This window comes from Canis lupus, chromosome 7 (assembly GCF_048164855.1).
Source record: "Canis lupus baileyi chromosome 7, mCanLup2.hap1, whole genome shotgun sequence".
NCBI lineage: Eukaryota > Metazoa > Chordata > Mammalia > Carnivora > Canidae > Canis > Canis lupus.
The window spans coordinates 60,780,052-60,796,939 of record NC_132844.1 but is presented as its reverse complement, the minus strand read 5'-3'; the positions used below and the strand labels follow the sequence as shown (position 1 = coordinate 60,796,939).

General features: G+C 55.0%; 2 protein-coding genes across 8 annotated transcripts in view; both read left to right on the top strand.

Annotated features, from left to right (window-relative positions):
- The window catches only part of TTBK1 (tau tubulin kinase 1), a 42,294-nt gene extending 36,049 nt beyond the window's left edge, over positions 1 to 6,245 (top strand). For 5 of the 7 annotated variants that reach the window (XM_072832942.1, XM_072832939.1, XM_072832941.1 and 2 more), the window contains 2 exons: positions 608 to 2,187; positions 2,860 to 6,245. In XM_072832942.1, coding sequence (XP_072689043.1) covers positions 608 to 2,187; positions 2,860 to 3,250 — 1,971 coding nt within the window. In that variant the 3' untranslated portion in view covers positions 3,251 to 6,245. The remainder of the gene's footprint in view (positions 1 to 607; positions 2,188 to 2,859) is intronic. The other 2 variants (XM_072832940.1, XM_072832943.1) reach the window with 2 other exon arrangements.
- A 4,059-nt stretch (positions 6,246 to 10,304) lies between these two features.
- On the top strand, positions 10,305 to 16,428 carry SLC22A7 (solute carrier family 22 member 7). The gene is given in 17 exon segments (XM_072832929.1): positions 10,305 to 10,643; positions 10,646 to 10,836; positions 11,427 to 11,501; positions 11,503 to 11,548; positions 11,658 to 11,837; positions 11,954 to 11,994; positions 11,996 to 12,034; positions 12,036 to 12,073; positions 13,009 to 13,133; positions 13,136 to 13,200; positions 13,539 to 13,648; positions 14,131 to 14,348; positions 14,479 to 14,587; positions 15,512 to 15,587; positions 15,589 to 15,642; positions 15,644 to 15,717; positions 16,137 to 16,428. Coding segments are annotated over 17 exon segments (1,686 nt in total). The 5' UTR covers positions 10,305 to 10,453; the 3' UTR covers positions 16,192 to 16,428.
- The last annotated feature ends 460 nt before the right edge of the window (positions 16,429 to 16,888 follow it).

The window sequence follows — 16,888 nt, the reverse complement described above, 5'->3', positions numbered from 1 at the left end:
AGGAGGGTAGGGGGTGCTGGGGCTCCAGGGGCCCAGCCTGCATGTTGGGGTGCAGAGGACAGGTGAACTCTGCCCTGGTCCTACACAGGCCCTGACGGCCCTGGTGGCCAACTCCCTGGCTGCAGAGAAACTGTGTTCTATGAGGAGGCAATGAGGGCTGACCCAGACACCTGCTGCTTCTTCCTGGACCTAGTTTCCTCCTCTGTCAAAGGGAGAGTTGATCTACATGGTGTCTATGATGTCTTACAGCTGTCATTGTCTCCTATTAACTGGACTAGAGCTGGTTCTGGGTTTTGGAGGAAAAGAGATGAGTGAGGGAGATGGGAGACAGAGAGATTGCCAGGATCAGGGCCAGGGGCCTCACGGGAATAGGAGCATGCACACAATCCTTCATGAGAGATGAGCACTCACTAGGTGCTGGGGACCATTCTAGGCCTTGGGGGATAGAGCAATGAACAGAACAGATCCAATGTCCCCCCTCATGGAGCACACACTGTGGTGCACACGCCTAGGCAAGTGGGCCTCCCAGCTTGTGGGTGAAGTCCAGGGCTCCTTGGGCCCAGCTAGGCAGGTGACCTCAGAGAGTCCCTGTGTGTGCCCTTTGCAGGTGTTCTCTGTGGCGCCCCCGTTCGAGGTCAATGGTCTCCCACGAGCTGTGCCTCTGAGCCTGCCCTACCAGGACTTCAAGAAAGACCTCTCTGATTACCGAGAACGGGCTCGGTTGCTCAACAGGGTCCGGAGGGTGGGCTTCTCCCACGTGCTGCTCACCACCCCCCAGGTCCCACTGGCTCCTGTTCAGCCTCAAGCTAACGGGAAGGAGGAAGAAGAAGAGGAGGAGGAAGAAGAGGAGGAGGAAGAGGAGGAGGAGGAAGAGGAAGAGGAAGAGGAAGAGGAGGAGGAGGAGGAGGAAGAGGAAGAAGAGGAGGAGGAGGAGGAGGAGGAGGAGGAGGAGGAGGAGGCAGTGGCTCTAGGGGAAGTGCTGGGGCCTCGCAGTGGCTCCAGCAGTGATGGGAGTGAAAGGAGCACTGATCGGAGCCAAGAGGGTGCCCCATCCACACTCTTGGCAGATGACCAGAAGGAGTCCAGGGGCCGGGCCTCCATGGCCGACGGGGACCTGGAGCCTGAGGAGGGCTCCAAAACGCTGGTGCTCGTCTCCCCTGGCGACATGAAGAAGTCGCCCGTCACTGCCGACCTGGCCCCTGACCCTGACCTGGGCACTCTGGCTGCCCTTACTCCTCAGCAAGAGCGGCCCCAGCCCACTGGCAGCCAGCTAGACGTGTCTGAGCCAGGCACCCTGTCCTCTGTCCTCAAGTCTGAGCCCAAGCCCCCTGGACCTGGGACAGGGCCAGGGGCCGGGGCAGTGACCACAGGGGCAGGAGGAGTGGCAGTCACCTCCTCACCCTTCACCAAAGTTGAGAGGACCTTTGTGCACATTGCAGAGAAAACCCACCTCAACGTCATGTCTTCCGGCGGACAAGCCTCCCGGCCCGAGGAGCTGGGTGCTGGGGGTGAGCTGGGTCTGGAGGCACCCTCTGACGGGAAGGCTGTGGAGGAGGGGGCCTCCGTGCCCCTGGAGAACGGCATCGCCCCGTCAGGGCTGGAGAGCTGTGCTCTGTCTGCCCCTCCCGGGGACACCCCCTCGGAGGTGGCCACAGACTCACTGCCCAATGGCCCAGCCCTTGCCAACGGGCCAGCTCCAGCGTCCCCACCGGAGCCAGGCCCCGAGAAACTGGTCACCGTCTCCCCCAGCCGCCATGCCATGCCCGGCTCTCGCCCCAGGAGCCGGATCCCTGTCCTGCTGTCTGAGGAGGACACGGGCTCAGAGCCCTCGGGCTCCCTGTCGGCCAAAGAGCGGTGGGGCAAGAGGGCCCGACCACAGCAGGACCTGGCGCGGCTGGTGATGGAGAAGAGGCAGGGCCGCCTGCTGCTGCGGCTGGCCTCCGGGGCCTCGTCCTCCTCCAGTGAGGAGCAGCGCCGGGCCTCGGAGACGCTCTCAGGCACGGGCTCGGAGGAGGACACGCCTGCCTCAGAGCCCGCGGCCCCCAGGAAAGCGGGGCGGGCAGCCGCCACGCGGAGCCGCATTCCCCGCCCCATCAGCATCCGCATGCCCACGCCTGCTGCAGCCCAGCAGTCCCCCGGCAGACCCCACGGCGCTGCCCCCGCATCGGACACAGCCATCACCAGCAGGTGAGAAACTGCTGCCAGCCTGAGGTGGGCCCATGGTGACCCCAGAAGGCCTCCACCGGCAGGAGCTTCCCCAGAGCCAAGGTCAGGGCCCCGTGAGGATGCAGGATGGACCCTCAGCTACATCTCCTGTTCACCACCTCCCCAACTAACTGTCCCTTCTGACTCAGGTCCCAGCCCGGTCCCTGGGCTCAGGTGGGTGGCTACAGTGAACATGTCTAGAGGAGGGGGGGCCAGGGAGGCCAAGCTTGGGAAAGGTTCATGGGGGTCATTGGGGCTCACACATAGCCTCTGGTGTGCCCCGAGGCATTTGAAGCCGGAGGATTGAGACCAGAGTAGTTGGGAGAAAACACTATTCATATCAATGTAAACAGCGGTAGGTTATAGCGTAGAATGTAAAATCCATATGGACATTGAAAGATGAAATAGAACCGTCGAAGAGAGCCGGCAGCAAGCCCTCAGGTAGCAGCCCCGGAGTGTGTGGCCCTAGAGGTCCTGTCCTGGAGGATGCAGCCCCAGCCCTAGCTTACCCACCTGTGCCCTGTCTCCGCAGCCTCGGCCAGTGGAGGACGCAGGGCTCCAGGGCTCAGTGCTCAGATTCTGAAAATGTCTCTTCTTTTTTGTTTCTTTGCCCTCCTATTTTCTCTTGCCTTCCCCCCTCCCCTCCTCCCGCAGGCTCCAGCTGCAGAAGCCTCCGGGGTCGGCCGCCACCGCTGACCTCCGCCCCAAACAGCCCCCGGGCCGCGGCCCGGGCCCCGGGCGAGCCCCAGCCGGCACCAGGGCCCCCGCCCCGCGCAGTCCCGGCCCGCCCGCCTCCGCCGCGCCCCGCCATCCCAGCGCGTCCCCCCGGAGCCAGTCCCTGTCCCGCAAGGAGAGCTCCTCCCCCTCGCACCAGGCCCGGCCTGCGGGGCCCCCGCCCCGGGGCGCCCCGCAGGCCCGGGCCCAGCCCGATGGCACCCCCTCCCCGGGGGGCCCCAAGAAAGGACCCAGAGGGAAACTCCAGACTCAGCGCGCAGCAACCAAAGGCCGGGCGGGGGTCGCGGAGGGCCGGGCCGGGGCCAGATAATGACGCGCGCGGCTCTCCGCGGGCCCCCCACCCTGACCCCGGCCCCGGCCCCGGCCCCCCACCCGCAGCCGGCCACACTGAAACAGCTCCCAGCACAGCCTTACGCGCCTGACGCGCGCCACCCGCGGCCCCAGCTTCCCGCCCGCACCCGCGAGGCCGCGCGCCAGCACTCGTCGCGCCCCCTGCCGGCCCGGCCCGAGGGGCACTCGGCGCCGCGGGGGCAGGGCCCGCCTCCCCGTCCTCCGCCCCCTCTCCGTGACCCCTGCCCTCCCCCTGCCGCTCTTCGGGTGGGGCAGGCTCACCCTCCGCCCCGGGGAAGGCTCAGCCACTTTTTCACCGAGGACTTCACCAATGGGGACGCCCCCCTCACCCGCCAGGCCTCTGCTGCTCTCCGTGCTCCCCCAGGGACCTCTGCTTACACCACCTGCGGCGCCTTTCCCTCCTCCCGGCCTTCTTCTAGCCCAAGTGCACCCACCCCCTCCCCCTTTGAGAAAGGCAGCCTCAGATTTCGGAAGTGGAAGTTCCAGGCTCCTCCCGGTCCCGGGGCCAACCCCGCAATCTCCTGGGAGCCAGTGGTGGTCCAAAAGGCCTCTTCTCAGCTACCAGGCTGGGGGCGGGGATGTGTGTGTGTGTGTGCGCGAGGAGCTGGGACCTAAGGGCCATTGGTCTACTCAGGTGTGAGGAGGCAAGTCTGACCAGCCCCAAAGTCAGCTCCATCCTTGACACCCCTGTGGGGAGCAGTGGGCAAGTAATTGGGGGGCTGCTCTCCTGCACCCCTAGGGTGCAGAGTCCTCCTCCCCATAAATTTGTGTGGGTCCTCAGTGGGAACCATCGAGTATGTGTGGGCTGCCTTCCTGGGCAGGTGTTTCCCAATGGGAAGTTGGAGGGGGCTTTAAAAAAAGTTTTCAACCCCTCCCTTGGCCTCCTGATCTAGTGCTCAGGACCCCTCACCATCAGGAATTCCTTCTTGCCATCTAACCTCAGTCCTGCCTGCTGCAGTTTCAGCCGACTTCCCTCTCTCTTGAGTTCACTGGAGGTGAAGAATGGCTGGTTTTCATCTTCTCTGCACTGACCCTTTAGAGATTCAGGGATTCAGTTCTGGCCGGGTCACCCTTTCTGTTCTCCTGGGGTGGGAGGAGTGGGCTGGATCAGACCATCATCTCCCCCAGTGGGCAGAGACAGCAGAAATAGGCAGACAGACAGCTGGCCCCTGGACTCAAGGCAGAAAGGCCCTGCTAACTTCCAGATTGTGTGCTTGTGTGATGGGTCCAGCCTAAGCCCCCTTCTCCCCCAGCTAACCCTTCAGCCTGTCCCCTCTTGTACTAACCCCAACCCATGCAGCTGAGCTGTCCCTGTAGAGGGTGAGGGCTGTGCTGCTCCATGAATGGATATGGGGCTTCCTCCTGGGTCTGGCTCCTGCATAGCTCATCCCACCTCATCATGAGCCTCAACTGCCTACGTCTGGGCCACGCAGCACACAGGCTGCAGAAGGGACAGCCAGCTCTGTCTATCCAGGACAGGTCCCCTGCAGGCCTTCTCCATCCTCAGCAGCCTCAGCCTCTGTCCCCTGGCCTGGTCCCTCTGTTCTTCTCTGGGTCACAGAGAGCAAGGCAACCAGGGGAAGAGGAAGAAAGGCCCCAACATGTCCCAGTGGTCTGGCAGCATCCAACCACCATTGTTCCGAAGGATGCCCGTGAGGAAGTTGGCCCTGAGAGCAGCCTGGTGGTGCCAGCTGAAGCCCCTCTTGGAGAGTCAGCAGGCGTGGGCAGCTGTTTCCACACCAAGGTGGTGGCTTCTCTGCAAACCAGCCCAGGGGAGGACTCCAGGGTGGACAGCCTTCGAGGTCCATCTCATGCTGACGCAGAAGCTCCCAGAACACTCAGGAAACCTCTCCGGACAGAGCCCTCTTTGTCAACCCGAGACCCTCCCAAGACCTCTACTGCCCTCTGGGTCCAGCAGAGGGGGTGGAAGAGGGTCCACTCCCTCCCACCTAGAGCTTCTCCGAATGACAATCAGCTCGAGCCAGGTGGGGACCAGGGCATGACCCCTGGTGCCCAGGTCCTGGGCCTGCTCCTTGCCACCAACCGAACCGTGAATGTAGGGCCCCCAGCTTCACCCCTGCCCCAGGACCAATAACACCCTGGTTTGGTGTTGGGAGGAAAAGGGGGCAGCCTGAGAAAGCCCCAGGCCCATTCCACTCCCAGCTTCACCCAGCACTGGAGCTGGGCAGAGACGCAAAACCCTGTCTGCTCTTGGGATTCCAGACCTCCCTAGGGCTCCCATCTGACCTCAGGCCTCTGCGTCATTGAATGTCACCGAGGTGGGGGAGGCAGGGAAGGGGTAAGTATGGGAGGGGACTAGGCGACTGACTCTGCTCCTCTCCCCAGGAAGGATCTAGGGCAGAGGAAAACACACCTCCCAGTGTCCCCAACCCCAGCTGTAGCCTCTTCCCCCTCAAGCACCCATCCCCTCCACCACGCCCTACTAGTTCTGAACCCCTTCCCTATATAGGAGTGTCCACCGCCATAACCACCACCACCACCACCCCATCCTCCTAGCACTTCCCCATCGAGACAACCTGTGTCACTGGCTCAGATGCAGATCTGCTTACCCCAGAACATGTGCCCCCTTCCAAGCCACACTGTGCACGAAGCAGGTGCAGGAGAAGGGCTGTGCCCCAGGCACATGGGCTCCCCCTTTCCCAGCCCCTCACAGGGGCCTGGCTCAGTCTTCTCAGCTCCGGGGATCAGCCTTGGTGGGTATGGAGTGGGTGGCAGGGAGGTGCCCTCCCCCTCCCCCAGGGAAGCCACTGAAGAATGTTTACATGCCAAACAGAATGTAACACCCTCCCCACCTCTTCCCAGTCACTGCATGGCCTCTGTCCACCCTGCACCTGTCCACCCCCACCCCCAACACCCTGGAAGCCGCTGTCATGATTAGATCGGGTCTTGGAAGGGAAGTAGCCATCACACCATTAAAAAGCCTGTGGACCTTTCGTTCTGTTGGCCTGGACTCTTCTTCCTTTGGGGAAGAGGGCAAAGCCCAGGTCTGGGGGTGGGCAGGGGAGAAGAGTGCAAGTTGGTGGGCAAGTGGGGATTGACTGTCATAGAGGCAGATTGTCTCTACAGAGATGGAAACTGAAGCTTACAGGACAGATACAGGCTCAAACTGAGTGAAGAGGGCTACCCTCTGTCTCCAACAGCAAAGCGTGCATCCTGTCAGCTTCCCAGGCTGTCTCTCCAAGATCCAGGATACTTGAGTCTAGCTTTATGCCGAGGGAGAGAGGAAGGAGTTTCATTGCCTCAAAGTTAACAGACACAAGTGTTTGGTAAATCATAAAGCTAAGCAGCTCACAGGCAAAGAGAAACAATGGTCATTATTCTAGCCACATCTACAGAAATTATAAATGAATGTAGCCTATGACCTACCACCTCCGCTTCTAGAAACATAGCCTATAGATAGATGGCCATGTAAACTTGCCAAATTCCATGTATTCAAAGTTACTCATTGCGGTATTCTGCACGAAACCCCACAAAACCTCAGCTGCGATCTCACACTCAAAACGTCTGGAAATGAGAGCTTTTTTATTAGATTGGCACAAGTTCATCTGGTATCAAGACTTAACAATACCATTTAAAGTCATTATTAATTCCGCTTATCATTTATGTTTACAATGGCAATATCTATGTTTTTGATAATGGGGTATTGCCTTAGATCCTATTAGAGTATTTTTTTAAAAGATTTTATTCATTTATTCATGAGAGACACAGAAAGAGAGAGAGAGAGAGAGGCAGAGACACAGGCAGAGGGAGAAGCAGGCTCCATGCAAGAAGCCCGACAAGGGACTTGATCCCGGATCTCCAGGATCATGCCCTGGGCCTAAAGCAGGCGCTAAACTGCTGAGCCACCCAGGGATCCCTATTAGAGTATTCCATAATATATGGAATGATATTGGAAAGATATTGGTGTTCGAAGCTGACAGCCAAGAAAGAATTCTTGAGATGTCTTTGGTACAAAAAGGTGGTGGTTTTATTAAAGCACAGGGACAGCACCCATGGGCAGAAGGAGCTGCACCAGGGTCGTGAAGAGTGACCCATTATATACTTTCAAATTGGGAGGGGGTTAGGGAGAGCATAAGTCTCTAAAGAATTTTGGAAGCAAGGTTTCCAGGACCTTGAGGGGGCTAGTTGTTGTTAGGAAAAGGTCATTTATTACCATCTAATAAAATCTGAGTCCTGAGACCTTTTAGATGTATATTGGCAGGTCATATGCTTGGGGGATGATTGCCAACATGTATCTGGGGTGGTAGATATAGAGAAAGTTTTCAAAGGAATTGTTTTATGTTAAAGGAGCCTTATAGGATCCTGGTGCCAAGCTAAGATTGCTTTTGCCCTTAGCAAGGTATTAACATTGAGGCAGTAGAGGAATGTCATTCTGCCTTTTTAAGGACTTGTGAGTGGGCTGTAAAGTAGAAGGGAAATTTAATTTTTCTTTTGCTTTTGTTTCTAACATTGTGGAATGTGTATTAAGTATAATTATGTAATTATATATATATGTAATTAAAAATTTTTTTTAAAAATCTGAATTCCAAAAGAAATCTAATCCCAATGATTGGATAAGAGACAGTGGACCTATAAAAGCAAAAGTTCAGGAGCACTGGGCTGGCTCAGTCAGTAGAACATGCGACTTCTGATCTTGGGGTCTTGAGTTCAGGCCTCGATGTTGGGCATGGAGCCTACTTTTTAAAAAGTTCAGAAGGAATCTAAATGCCCACTAATTGGGGCTGACTAGTACCGTATGGCCCCCCATACAATGGGGACCCTATCAGTGGGTACTGTGAGGCTCCAGGGTGAAGGAGGTATATATACTTTGTATACACTTAAGGACTGGTCTCCAAGACTAAGAATACATAAAAGAGCCATGGATATAATGGGCAGCTATTTAGATGAGTGAGAGGTCTCTGGTTGCTTCAGAGAGGAAGGCTGAGGGGGAAGGGAGGCTTTCCTTCAGGACACTTGCTGTACCTTTTGCAGTTTGGACCCTTGTCCACCAAGTGCAAAATTTTCACCAAGGCAACACATAAACAATTTCCGTCCCAGGACATGCTCCTGGCTGTGCCTGGGATCAAAGGTCAAAGGGTCATGGCTCTAAGTTCTGCTTTCCCTCTGAGAATACCACAGGTGCAGCTTTGACATCCCAGAGCCTGTGTAACTGTCTTCTGTCCCCATCCTTGCCTCCCGGGATCCCCTTTCTTCTGACTTGCATTTCTGGGGGCTCTAGGTCCTAACTGACCAGACTTCAGTGTGGCCTCCACATGCTTTCACCTTCCTTCTTGTTTAAAAATGTAAAAAGCAAAAAAAAAAAAAAGTAAAAAGCAGGGGTGTCTGAGTGGTGTAGTCGATTAAGTGGCTGACTCTTGGTTTCCACTCAGGTCATGATCTCAGGGCCCTGATCCTAGGGTCTCGAGCTCAAGCACCAAGCTGGACTCTGTGCTCAGAGGGGAGTCTGCTTAAGACTCTCTCTCTCCCTCTGCCCCTCCTACCCACCCCACCCCACCCTACATGTGCTCTTTCTCAATTAATTTTTTAAAAAGTCAAAAGCAGATCACATTTACAGTATAAAGGCAAATGTTAACAGCATATAAGAGAAAACAAGAGGGATGCCTGGGTGGCTCAGTGGTTGAGCATCTGCCTTCAGCTCAGTCATGATCTCAGGGTCCCAGGATCAAGTCCCACATTAGGCTCCCTGCATGGAGCCTGCTTCTCCCTCTGCCTGTGTCTCTGCCTCTCTCTCTCTCTCTCTCTCTCTCTCTCGCTCTGAATAAATAAATAAATCTTAAAAACAAAACAAAACAAAACAAAACAAACAAACAAACAAACAAAAAAGACCTGGGCCAGAGGCAGGGGTCCTGGTCCTCTCTTCCACTGGGCTGCTGAGCCACTGTGTGCCCCCAGCAAGCACTCCCTCCCCACCCCCATTTCCTTAGTTGTTCAAAGTGAGAGCTAGATTAAATTAGTGGTTTTCAAACTTTTTTTTAGATTAACAAGTCTATTTGCTTAGACATCTGGGGTCCTTGGAAAAAAAATTTGACAATCTCCCAGCTCTGCCAATCCAGAGTTTGGAGAAGCAGATCAGAATTAACCTGATATTGCCAGCCTCTGCTGTGCTTTTGTGGCAGAGGCCATGAATGAGAATTCAATGTGAAGGTCAGACAAACCCTGAGTCTTAGGCATTGCAGCTACCTATGGCAGGACCTTGGCAAAACCTCTTTCCCTACTCACCAATCCCCCAAGGGGAAGCTCTGAAAATAGGGGCAGGGGGCCAGCAGGAGGGACTATGTGCATGGAAAATGGGATAGTGATGGGTCTGGGATCCCCCAGATTGACCAGTCTGCCCAGTACTGCTCCAGGTGTGTCTTAGGGCAGGGCATAAGCTTCAGGTGGGCGCCTAGGGGTAGACAGAAGCTTTGTGCCTGAGCAGAAAGAACTCTTCACCTGGTAAGGACCTGGCCCTCAGTCTTGTTTTTTTTTTCCTCTTTTTTTTTTAAAGATTTATTTGCGATAGAGAGAGCAAGTGAGGGGAGGGGTAGAGGGAGAGAAGCAGACTCCCTGCTGCATACCCATGAGATCAGGACCTAAGCCAAAATTATCAGTTGGATGCTTAACCAACTGAGCTACCCAGGAGCCCCCGGCCCTCAGCCTTGAATCCTGAGGGCCCAGCCAAGCTGTGGCTTCATTAGGAAAGGCTGACCTAAATCTTAATAAGACAAAGGGCATGCCAGGAAGAGTTGTCTCATGCCCCAGAGGGCTCCTCCTCTTAGGGACTCCTGGAGCTTTGTTGATCAAGGGGCTAGGGGAGCACTTCCTGCACACCCAGCTACCCCATCATGGCAACCCAAGGCTACCCCACTTGGTCCCTGAGCACTGTAAGTCCCAGAGCCACAGAGTCATGACCTCTGAATAGATGGCAGCCCTATCCCCAGGCTCTGAGCCAAACAGGCAGGGATCCCTGAAGACCTGATGGCCAGGGAGGGCCCAGTCCTGGCTTAGTTAAGCCTGAGGGCTGGATTCTGACTGCAGGCTCTCTGCTCCTCAGTTAACTGCTCCTACCTCCAGAGTCCAAGGGTCCAAGCAATGGATTGGCTGTGCTGCATTGAGCACTACAGAGGAAACCGACACTGAGAATTGTTGGTGGGTGGGCGGCATGAGATTTGAGGAGCTACTGGACCAGGTGGACGGCTTTGGGCCCTTCCAACTGTGGAACGTGGCCCTGATGGCCTTGCCCCGAGTGCTGCTGCCCATGCACTTCCTCCTGCCTATCTTCCTGGCTGCTGTACCTGCCCACCACTGTGCCCTGCCTGGTGCCCCTGCCAACTTCAGCCACCAGGATGCATGGCCCACCTGCCCTAGGAGCCTGATGGCACCCTCAGCTCCTGCCTCTGCTTCACCCAGTCACAGGCCCTCCCCAACACCATGTTTTGGGGAGTGGGTCAGAGCCCTGGGCAGCTGGAGGGTGAGCCTTCCACAGGGCCCTGCCCTCAGGTCTAGGAGTATGACTGCTTGGAGTTCTCCACCATTGCAACCGAGGTGCCCGAGGGGGAGGCTAGGGAACACGTGAGTGGAATGAGCCTGCCACTGCCTTGGGTGATTACTATGTGGGCATTAGACACATATTACCTTACTTTCCCAAGTCTCAGTTTACCTATCTGTAGATGAGATCTATGAATTTAAAGCACTGAGCCTAGTTCCTGGCTTGTAGTAAGGAGCCCATACATGGGAGCTGCTATTATCAATTGGGAGGTGATTAAGGCAGATAAGAGCCAAGACAGTTCCAGAGAGCTGGGTAGAGAGTAGTGAAGGGTGCTTCTAGTAGGAGGAGAAACAATATAGGTCTCCTTCTTTCTCTTCTTTTTGGCCCTAGGTCTGGGATTTATATAATCCATCTAGAAGTGAATGCAGATGGGGGCAGAATCTGGAGAGGAGCAGACCCATTGTCAAAGTCAAGGAAGAAGCTGAAGCTGCAGGATTGGGGAGGGGCAAAGTGTCTTACCCAAGTTGGGATGAATAGATGAGGGTCTGACATGGAGGTACCAGGATGGGACCGTTGACTTCAGAAGGCCCCAGAGTCTGCAGAGGAATGGTTGCTGCTAGCTGGAAAGGGCCTGTGCTGATGGGAGGCCCCTCTCTGTTTATTCCTGCAGTGGGACCTCGTGTGCAAGCAGAAAGACCTGAACAAAGCCACTTCCACTTTCTTTTTTTGCTTGTGTGCTGGTGGGGGCCGTGGCCTTTGGCCTGATGGGTGGGGTACAGTGGGGGTGCCAACAAGGGAGAGGGATGGGGAACCCTCTCCCACTAGTTGGGTTCTGGGCTTCATTTACCTCTGTTGTGGGACTCCCTTCTATAGGGAGCTGACCCTGCATGACCCTTGTACAGGTTTGGGCAGCACTGTCTGTTGCTGGTGGCCTACGTGAGTTCCCTGGTGCTAGGCCTGGCATCTACAGCCTTGGTCAGCTACATCATGTTTGTCATCACCTGCAGCATCACTGGCATGGCTCTGGCTGGCTTCACCATCATAGTGATGCTACTGGGTGAGACAGGTAAAGGACGGGCAGGGCCTAGAAGCCTGGAGGGAGGCAGTTGTCAGGGGTGAGACTGAACCCATCTGATCCTTGCTAACTATCTCTGGCCCCCGCCCTGGGCCCAGAAATGGAATGGCTGGACGTGGGACACTGCACTGAGGCAGGTTGTCCTGGACAGCATCTTCTGGACAAGGGATGTGATGCATGATGCTGTTGGCACTGGTCAGGTACCTGATACGGGACTGGTAGATGGAGGGAGCCAGACACAGAATTAATCAGAGGCTGAGGTTTGAATACAGAAATGTCCTCATATTTGAGAGATGAAAAGAAAGTCAGTGACTGAGAAATGGGAAAAGAGTGAACGACCAAAGAAGATGACATTGGACATGAGAAGCAGAGAAATAGAGAACATAGAAACAGTAGGGAGACAAAGACAGAATCAGACAGAGAGGTAGGGGCAGCCCGGGTGGTTCAGCGGTTTAGCGCCTCCTTCAGCCCAGGGCCTGATCCTGGAGACCTGGAATGGAGTCCCACGTCGGGCTTCCTGCATGGAGCCTGCTTCTCCCTCTTCCTGTGTCTCTGGCCTCTCTCTCTCTCTCTGTGTGTGTCTCTCTCTGTATCTCTTATTAATAAATAAATAAAACCTTAAAAAAAAAGATAGGGAAAGTGACAGAGACCAGGACTGAAAGGTAGATTCAGAGGGATGGAGATGGTCGAAGGAATGACAAGAGAGACAAGGACAGAGAGGCAGGACTAGCATTGGGGTAGGGAGCCCAAGCAAGAGGGTAGGAAGCCAGGCAGGGTAGGCATTTCATTGCTTCCCCGAAATAAACTGACTTTTGATGCCCCTTGGGGATTTCTGTATGTATGTCTCTCCTTCATCCTATGCCCCCATCACCTGTGGGAGAGGTGGGTGGCTGATGCTGGGGCCTGAGGTATTGGGAATGATACCAATATGGTTGAATAGAGAAGGCAATCCTAGGCTGTGGTGAACCAAGGCCTGGGCAAGGATGTGTAGGAGGTGACTTTTAAGTTGGGGCTTAAAGGAAAAAAAAATTCAAAAAAAAAAAAAATAAGTTGGGGCTTAAAGGATGAATAAAGGTTCATCAGGTGAGGGTTTGGGAAGGAAAGTACATTCCATGTTGAGGGATTGCATGAGCAAGAGCCTGGAGGCTGATAGGCTGTGGAATGCCCAGGAGAGGGATGTGGCTGTGGGGCTCTGCCTGAAGGGCCTCCTGTTGTCCCCCAGGTGGGTGCCAGAGTCTGCACACTGGCTTCTGACCCAGGGCCATGTGGAGGAGGCCCACAGTACCTGCTCCACTGTTCCAGGCTGAATGGGTGGCCCATGGGTGTGGACAGCCTGAGCCAGGAGGTGAGGATGAATGTATGTGAGTGCATGCAAGTGCATGTGTGTGGGGGGGTGCATGTGTGTATGCATGTGAGTGTGTGTGGCCTATGTCAAGCACCCTCTTCCTGGGACCCACTATGTGTGTAGGAAAAGCTCCTGGTCCCCAGTAGAGTTATGAACTCTTCAGGATGTCCTACCTGGTTTTGGTGGGTCACATCCTTAACTCAGGGCCCACCCTACTCAGTTTGCAAGTGCATCCGCAACCCCTGCTGTTGAAGGAGTAGAGACCCAGAGAGATCAGTGTGCCTAGCTAAGGCCCACAGTCAACTCTGACGTCACAAACTCTCCTTCTATCCCACCAGACCCTGAGCAAAGTGGTTACTTGAGAGCGAGTGGTACAAAGACTGTTGTACCTAGACTTGTTCCGGACCCCAAGGCTCCAACACATCTCACTATGCTGCATAGTGATGTGGTGAGGAGCGGGGCTGGCCTGGGCTTGGTGGGATGGATACTGGGGAGACAGAGGGGCAGACTTCAGGATGGTGCTGAGTGTGAGAGGAGGAGAGACAAGTGAACTATAACTGTACAGGGCAGGACCACCAGCCTTTAGGGGCATGGGATTCCGGAAGGTCACAAGATGGAATGGGCATCAGAAGCAGGGCTCAGATTTAGGCTCTGCTTTCTTACTGTGAGACTTTGGATAGGTCACTTAATATTGAGCCCCAGAGCCTCTTTTGGAAAATAGGGTTGCTGTGAAGATTAGGTAAAGATGCTTTGGCCATTGGCACGTGCTGCACGGGGGGGTGGTGGTGGTTATGGGGACAGGGAAGATGGTGGGCAATGGGCTCTGGAGGTGGGTGAGGTGGTCTCCCTAAAAGGTCAAAGCTAAGAAGAGAGGACAAGGAGTGGGGGGTGAAAAGGAGGGACCCTGAGTGGCATTGCGACCCCCTTCAGGTTTGGAGTGAATTTCTCCTATTATGGCCTGAGCCTGGATGTGTCAAGGCTGGGGCTGGACATGTACCAAATGCAGCTGCTGTTCGGGGCTGTGGAGGTGCCCTCCAAGCTGTTGGTCGACCTGTTGGTGCGCCATGTGGGACACTGTCTAGTGCAAGCAGGAATGCTGCTGGGCACCACCCTTGCCTTGGGCAGTAGTCTACTGGTGACCACTGGGAGCCTCACTCAGAGGCCCCGCCTCCTGTGCCAAGAGCACAGCCCCTCCATTCCACTAGGGGAACCTCCCATTCTGGGAGTTCTGGGTCTCGCACAAGGCCTGCTCACTACCTGAACCCCTTTTTCCTCCAGAGATGTGGGCCTGGTGCACCACTTTAGTGGTGATAGGGAAGAGTTTTTCTGAAGCTGCCTTCACCACTGCCTACCTGTTCACGTCGGAGTTGTACCCTACTGTGCTCAGGTGAGGGGAGCCTGCATCCCAGGCAATCCACCTGGGGGAGGGCTTGTAGTCACATCTTTTTACCAACACCCTACACACACACTGAAGCCCAGTTCCTCCCACCCATTCCTTATACATCTCGAATACAGAGCAAATCAGAGCCATCTGTGCTTAAGTCTGGGACAAGGAAGAGCATTTTATCTTTACTAAGTGACCCTGAGCAAGGTCACTCTTTTCTGGACCTCTTTTAATACAAAAAGCGCCATCCGCCCTTTCCTTCCCATTCACCAAAGCCCAGGGGTTGTTTCTGGACTTAAGGCCTGGGGCTTCTAGAGATTTTATGCATTTTAGTAAGAGAGAGAGAGAGCGTGTGCGCGCAAGAGAGTCTGAGTACTCGAGTGGGGGAGAAGGGGCAGATGGGGAGGGAGAGGGAAGGGGAGAAAATCTCAAGCAGACTCCCACATCGCTGAGGTGGGGCTTCATCCCACCACTCCCAGATCATGACCTGAGACAAAATCCAGTGACCACACTCAACCAACTTAGCCACCCAGGCGCTTCCTGGTGCCCTTTCAGCTAGCTATTGGCAGGTGTGGAGAAGACTTGTAGGCAGCTGGGTGTGTTTAGAAAGCCTTGCTCCTCCTCTACCAACACAGCAGGGTCCTAGGAGCTGCTGCTGGCCCTCCTCCTTCCACATTACCCTTTCCCCAGCCCCCTTCTGATGATATTTCTTTTCCTTCAGCAGTACCTGATTGGTACTGTCAGAATGGGGGTCCCCTCCTCTGGTGAATGCTGGCTTGGGGGTCGCTGGACAGATGAGAGGACAACCTGAAAGAAGTCATCTGGGGAGAAAAGGGTACCAGGACTTGCCATCCCAGGATGGGAGCCCTGTGAGGCATGACCCTAAGTAGATGTGAACACCAACCTTTCCCCCCATCCTCTCTCTGAACAGACAGGGATGGGGCTGACTGCACTGGTGTGCCAGCTGTGGGGCTCTTTGGTCCCACTGGTGGCCTTAGTAGATGGGAGTATGGCTGTCACTGCTCAAGCTCACTTATGGGGGGATTGCCCTGCTGGCTTACCTGCACTGCCCTCCTGCTACCAGAGACGAAGCAAGTACAGCTGCCAGAGACCATCCAGGACGTGGAGAGGAGGTATGTGCACAGAACTGCTTGTGTCTGTGTGAGCACATGCATGTGAAAATGAATGCTCAAGTACCTGATGCCTTAGGTAGGATTTAGAGATGTGTCTGCACATCGTGTATCTGGTGCTTATGTGCACATGTGCATGGGTGTATGACTGAGGTAGGTAAACTGCATGTGTAAAAGTATACATGAGTCCATGTGTGTGTGTACGTGGATATCCAAGGTTGTCCAGAAGAGGTGGATGTGTGCACACTCAGGTATGCCTATAAATCAGAGATGTATACAAGCATGTATGGGAGTCACTCATGGGAGTACATGTTTGTACACCAGCAATTGGGAAGAGGTGTAGGCCAGCCCTGTTAGGGCAGGCCCGGGTAGTAGGACCATGGGCTAAAACCCACCATTGCTCAGGACTCCTTCCTCCCTAGTGCCCTGTCCAGCCTTCAGAAGGAAAAGATGCCCATGAAGCAGGTCCAGGATTGAGTGGTATCAGGGATTCCACAGAAGTTCTGCAGCAGGGGCTGGAAGACCAAAATGGCAGGCCCTGTGCCTGGGGCTAGGGGCATCAAGCCCCATCCCCAGGGCTGGGGTTGCCACCAATGCCCTCTCTCTGTGCTTATTCAGCCTTGACTATCTGGTCTCCAGCAACTAGGTGATTTCCTAGAATGCAGTGGGCTGCTGAATAATTCTGGTACCCTTTTCATGGTTGGGAAAATTCTGTAAATGAAGGTGCTCCATGGATTTGGGGCAGCAGTGAGTTGTGGGACGAGCCCTGGATAGGAAGCCAGTCTGACCCTGGGATTTGATCCCAACTTTTCCACTAATTTGCTGTGTGACTTTGGGCATGTGGCTTTCCCTCTCTGGGCTTCAGTCTGTTCATCTCTCAAATGGATAATGAAGCCTCTTAGCAGACCTCACCACAGGATCTATCTGTTGTCATGCTCAAACAAGATGCTGAATAATATGTTTCTTCTAGAGATGATGTTAAAGAAGGGACTGCTTTATGATGACTTCTGACACCAACAGGCTGGTGGGCATGCTGTCCACTGTGATGCTGCGTGCTGCCCAGGACCAGGGTACCAGGATAACAAGAGCTCTTTGTTCCCAGGGCTGGCTCTCTACCTTCCAGGCACTTTGCAGGGTAATGCATCCCCCACCCCATACCTCCCATCCTCCAAAC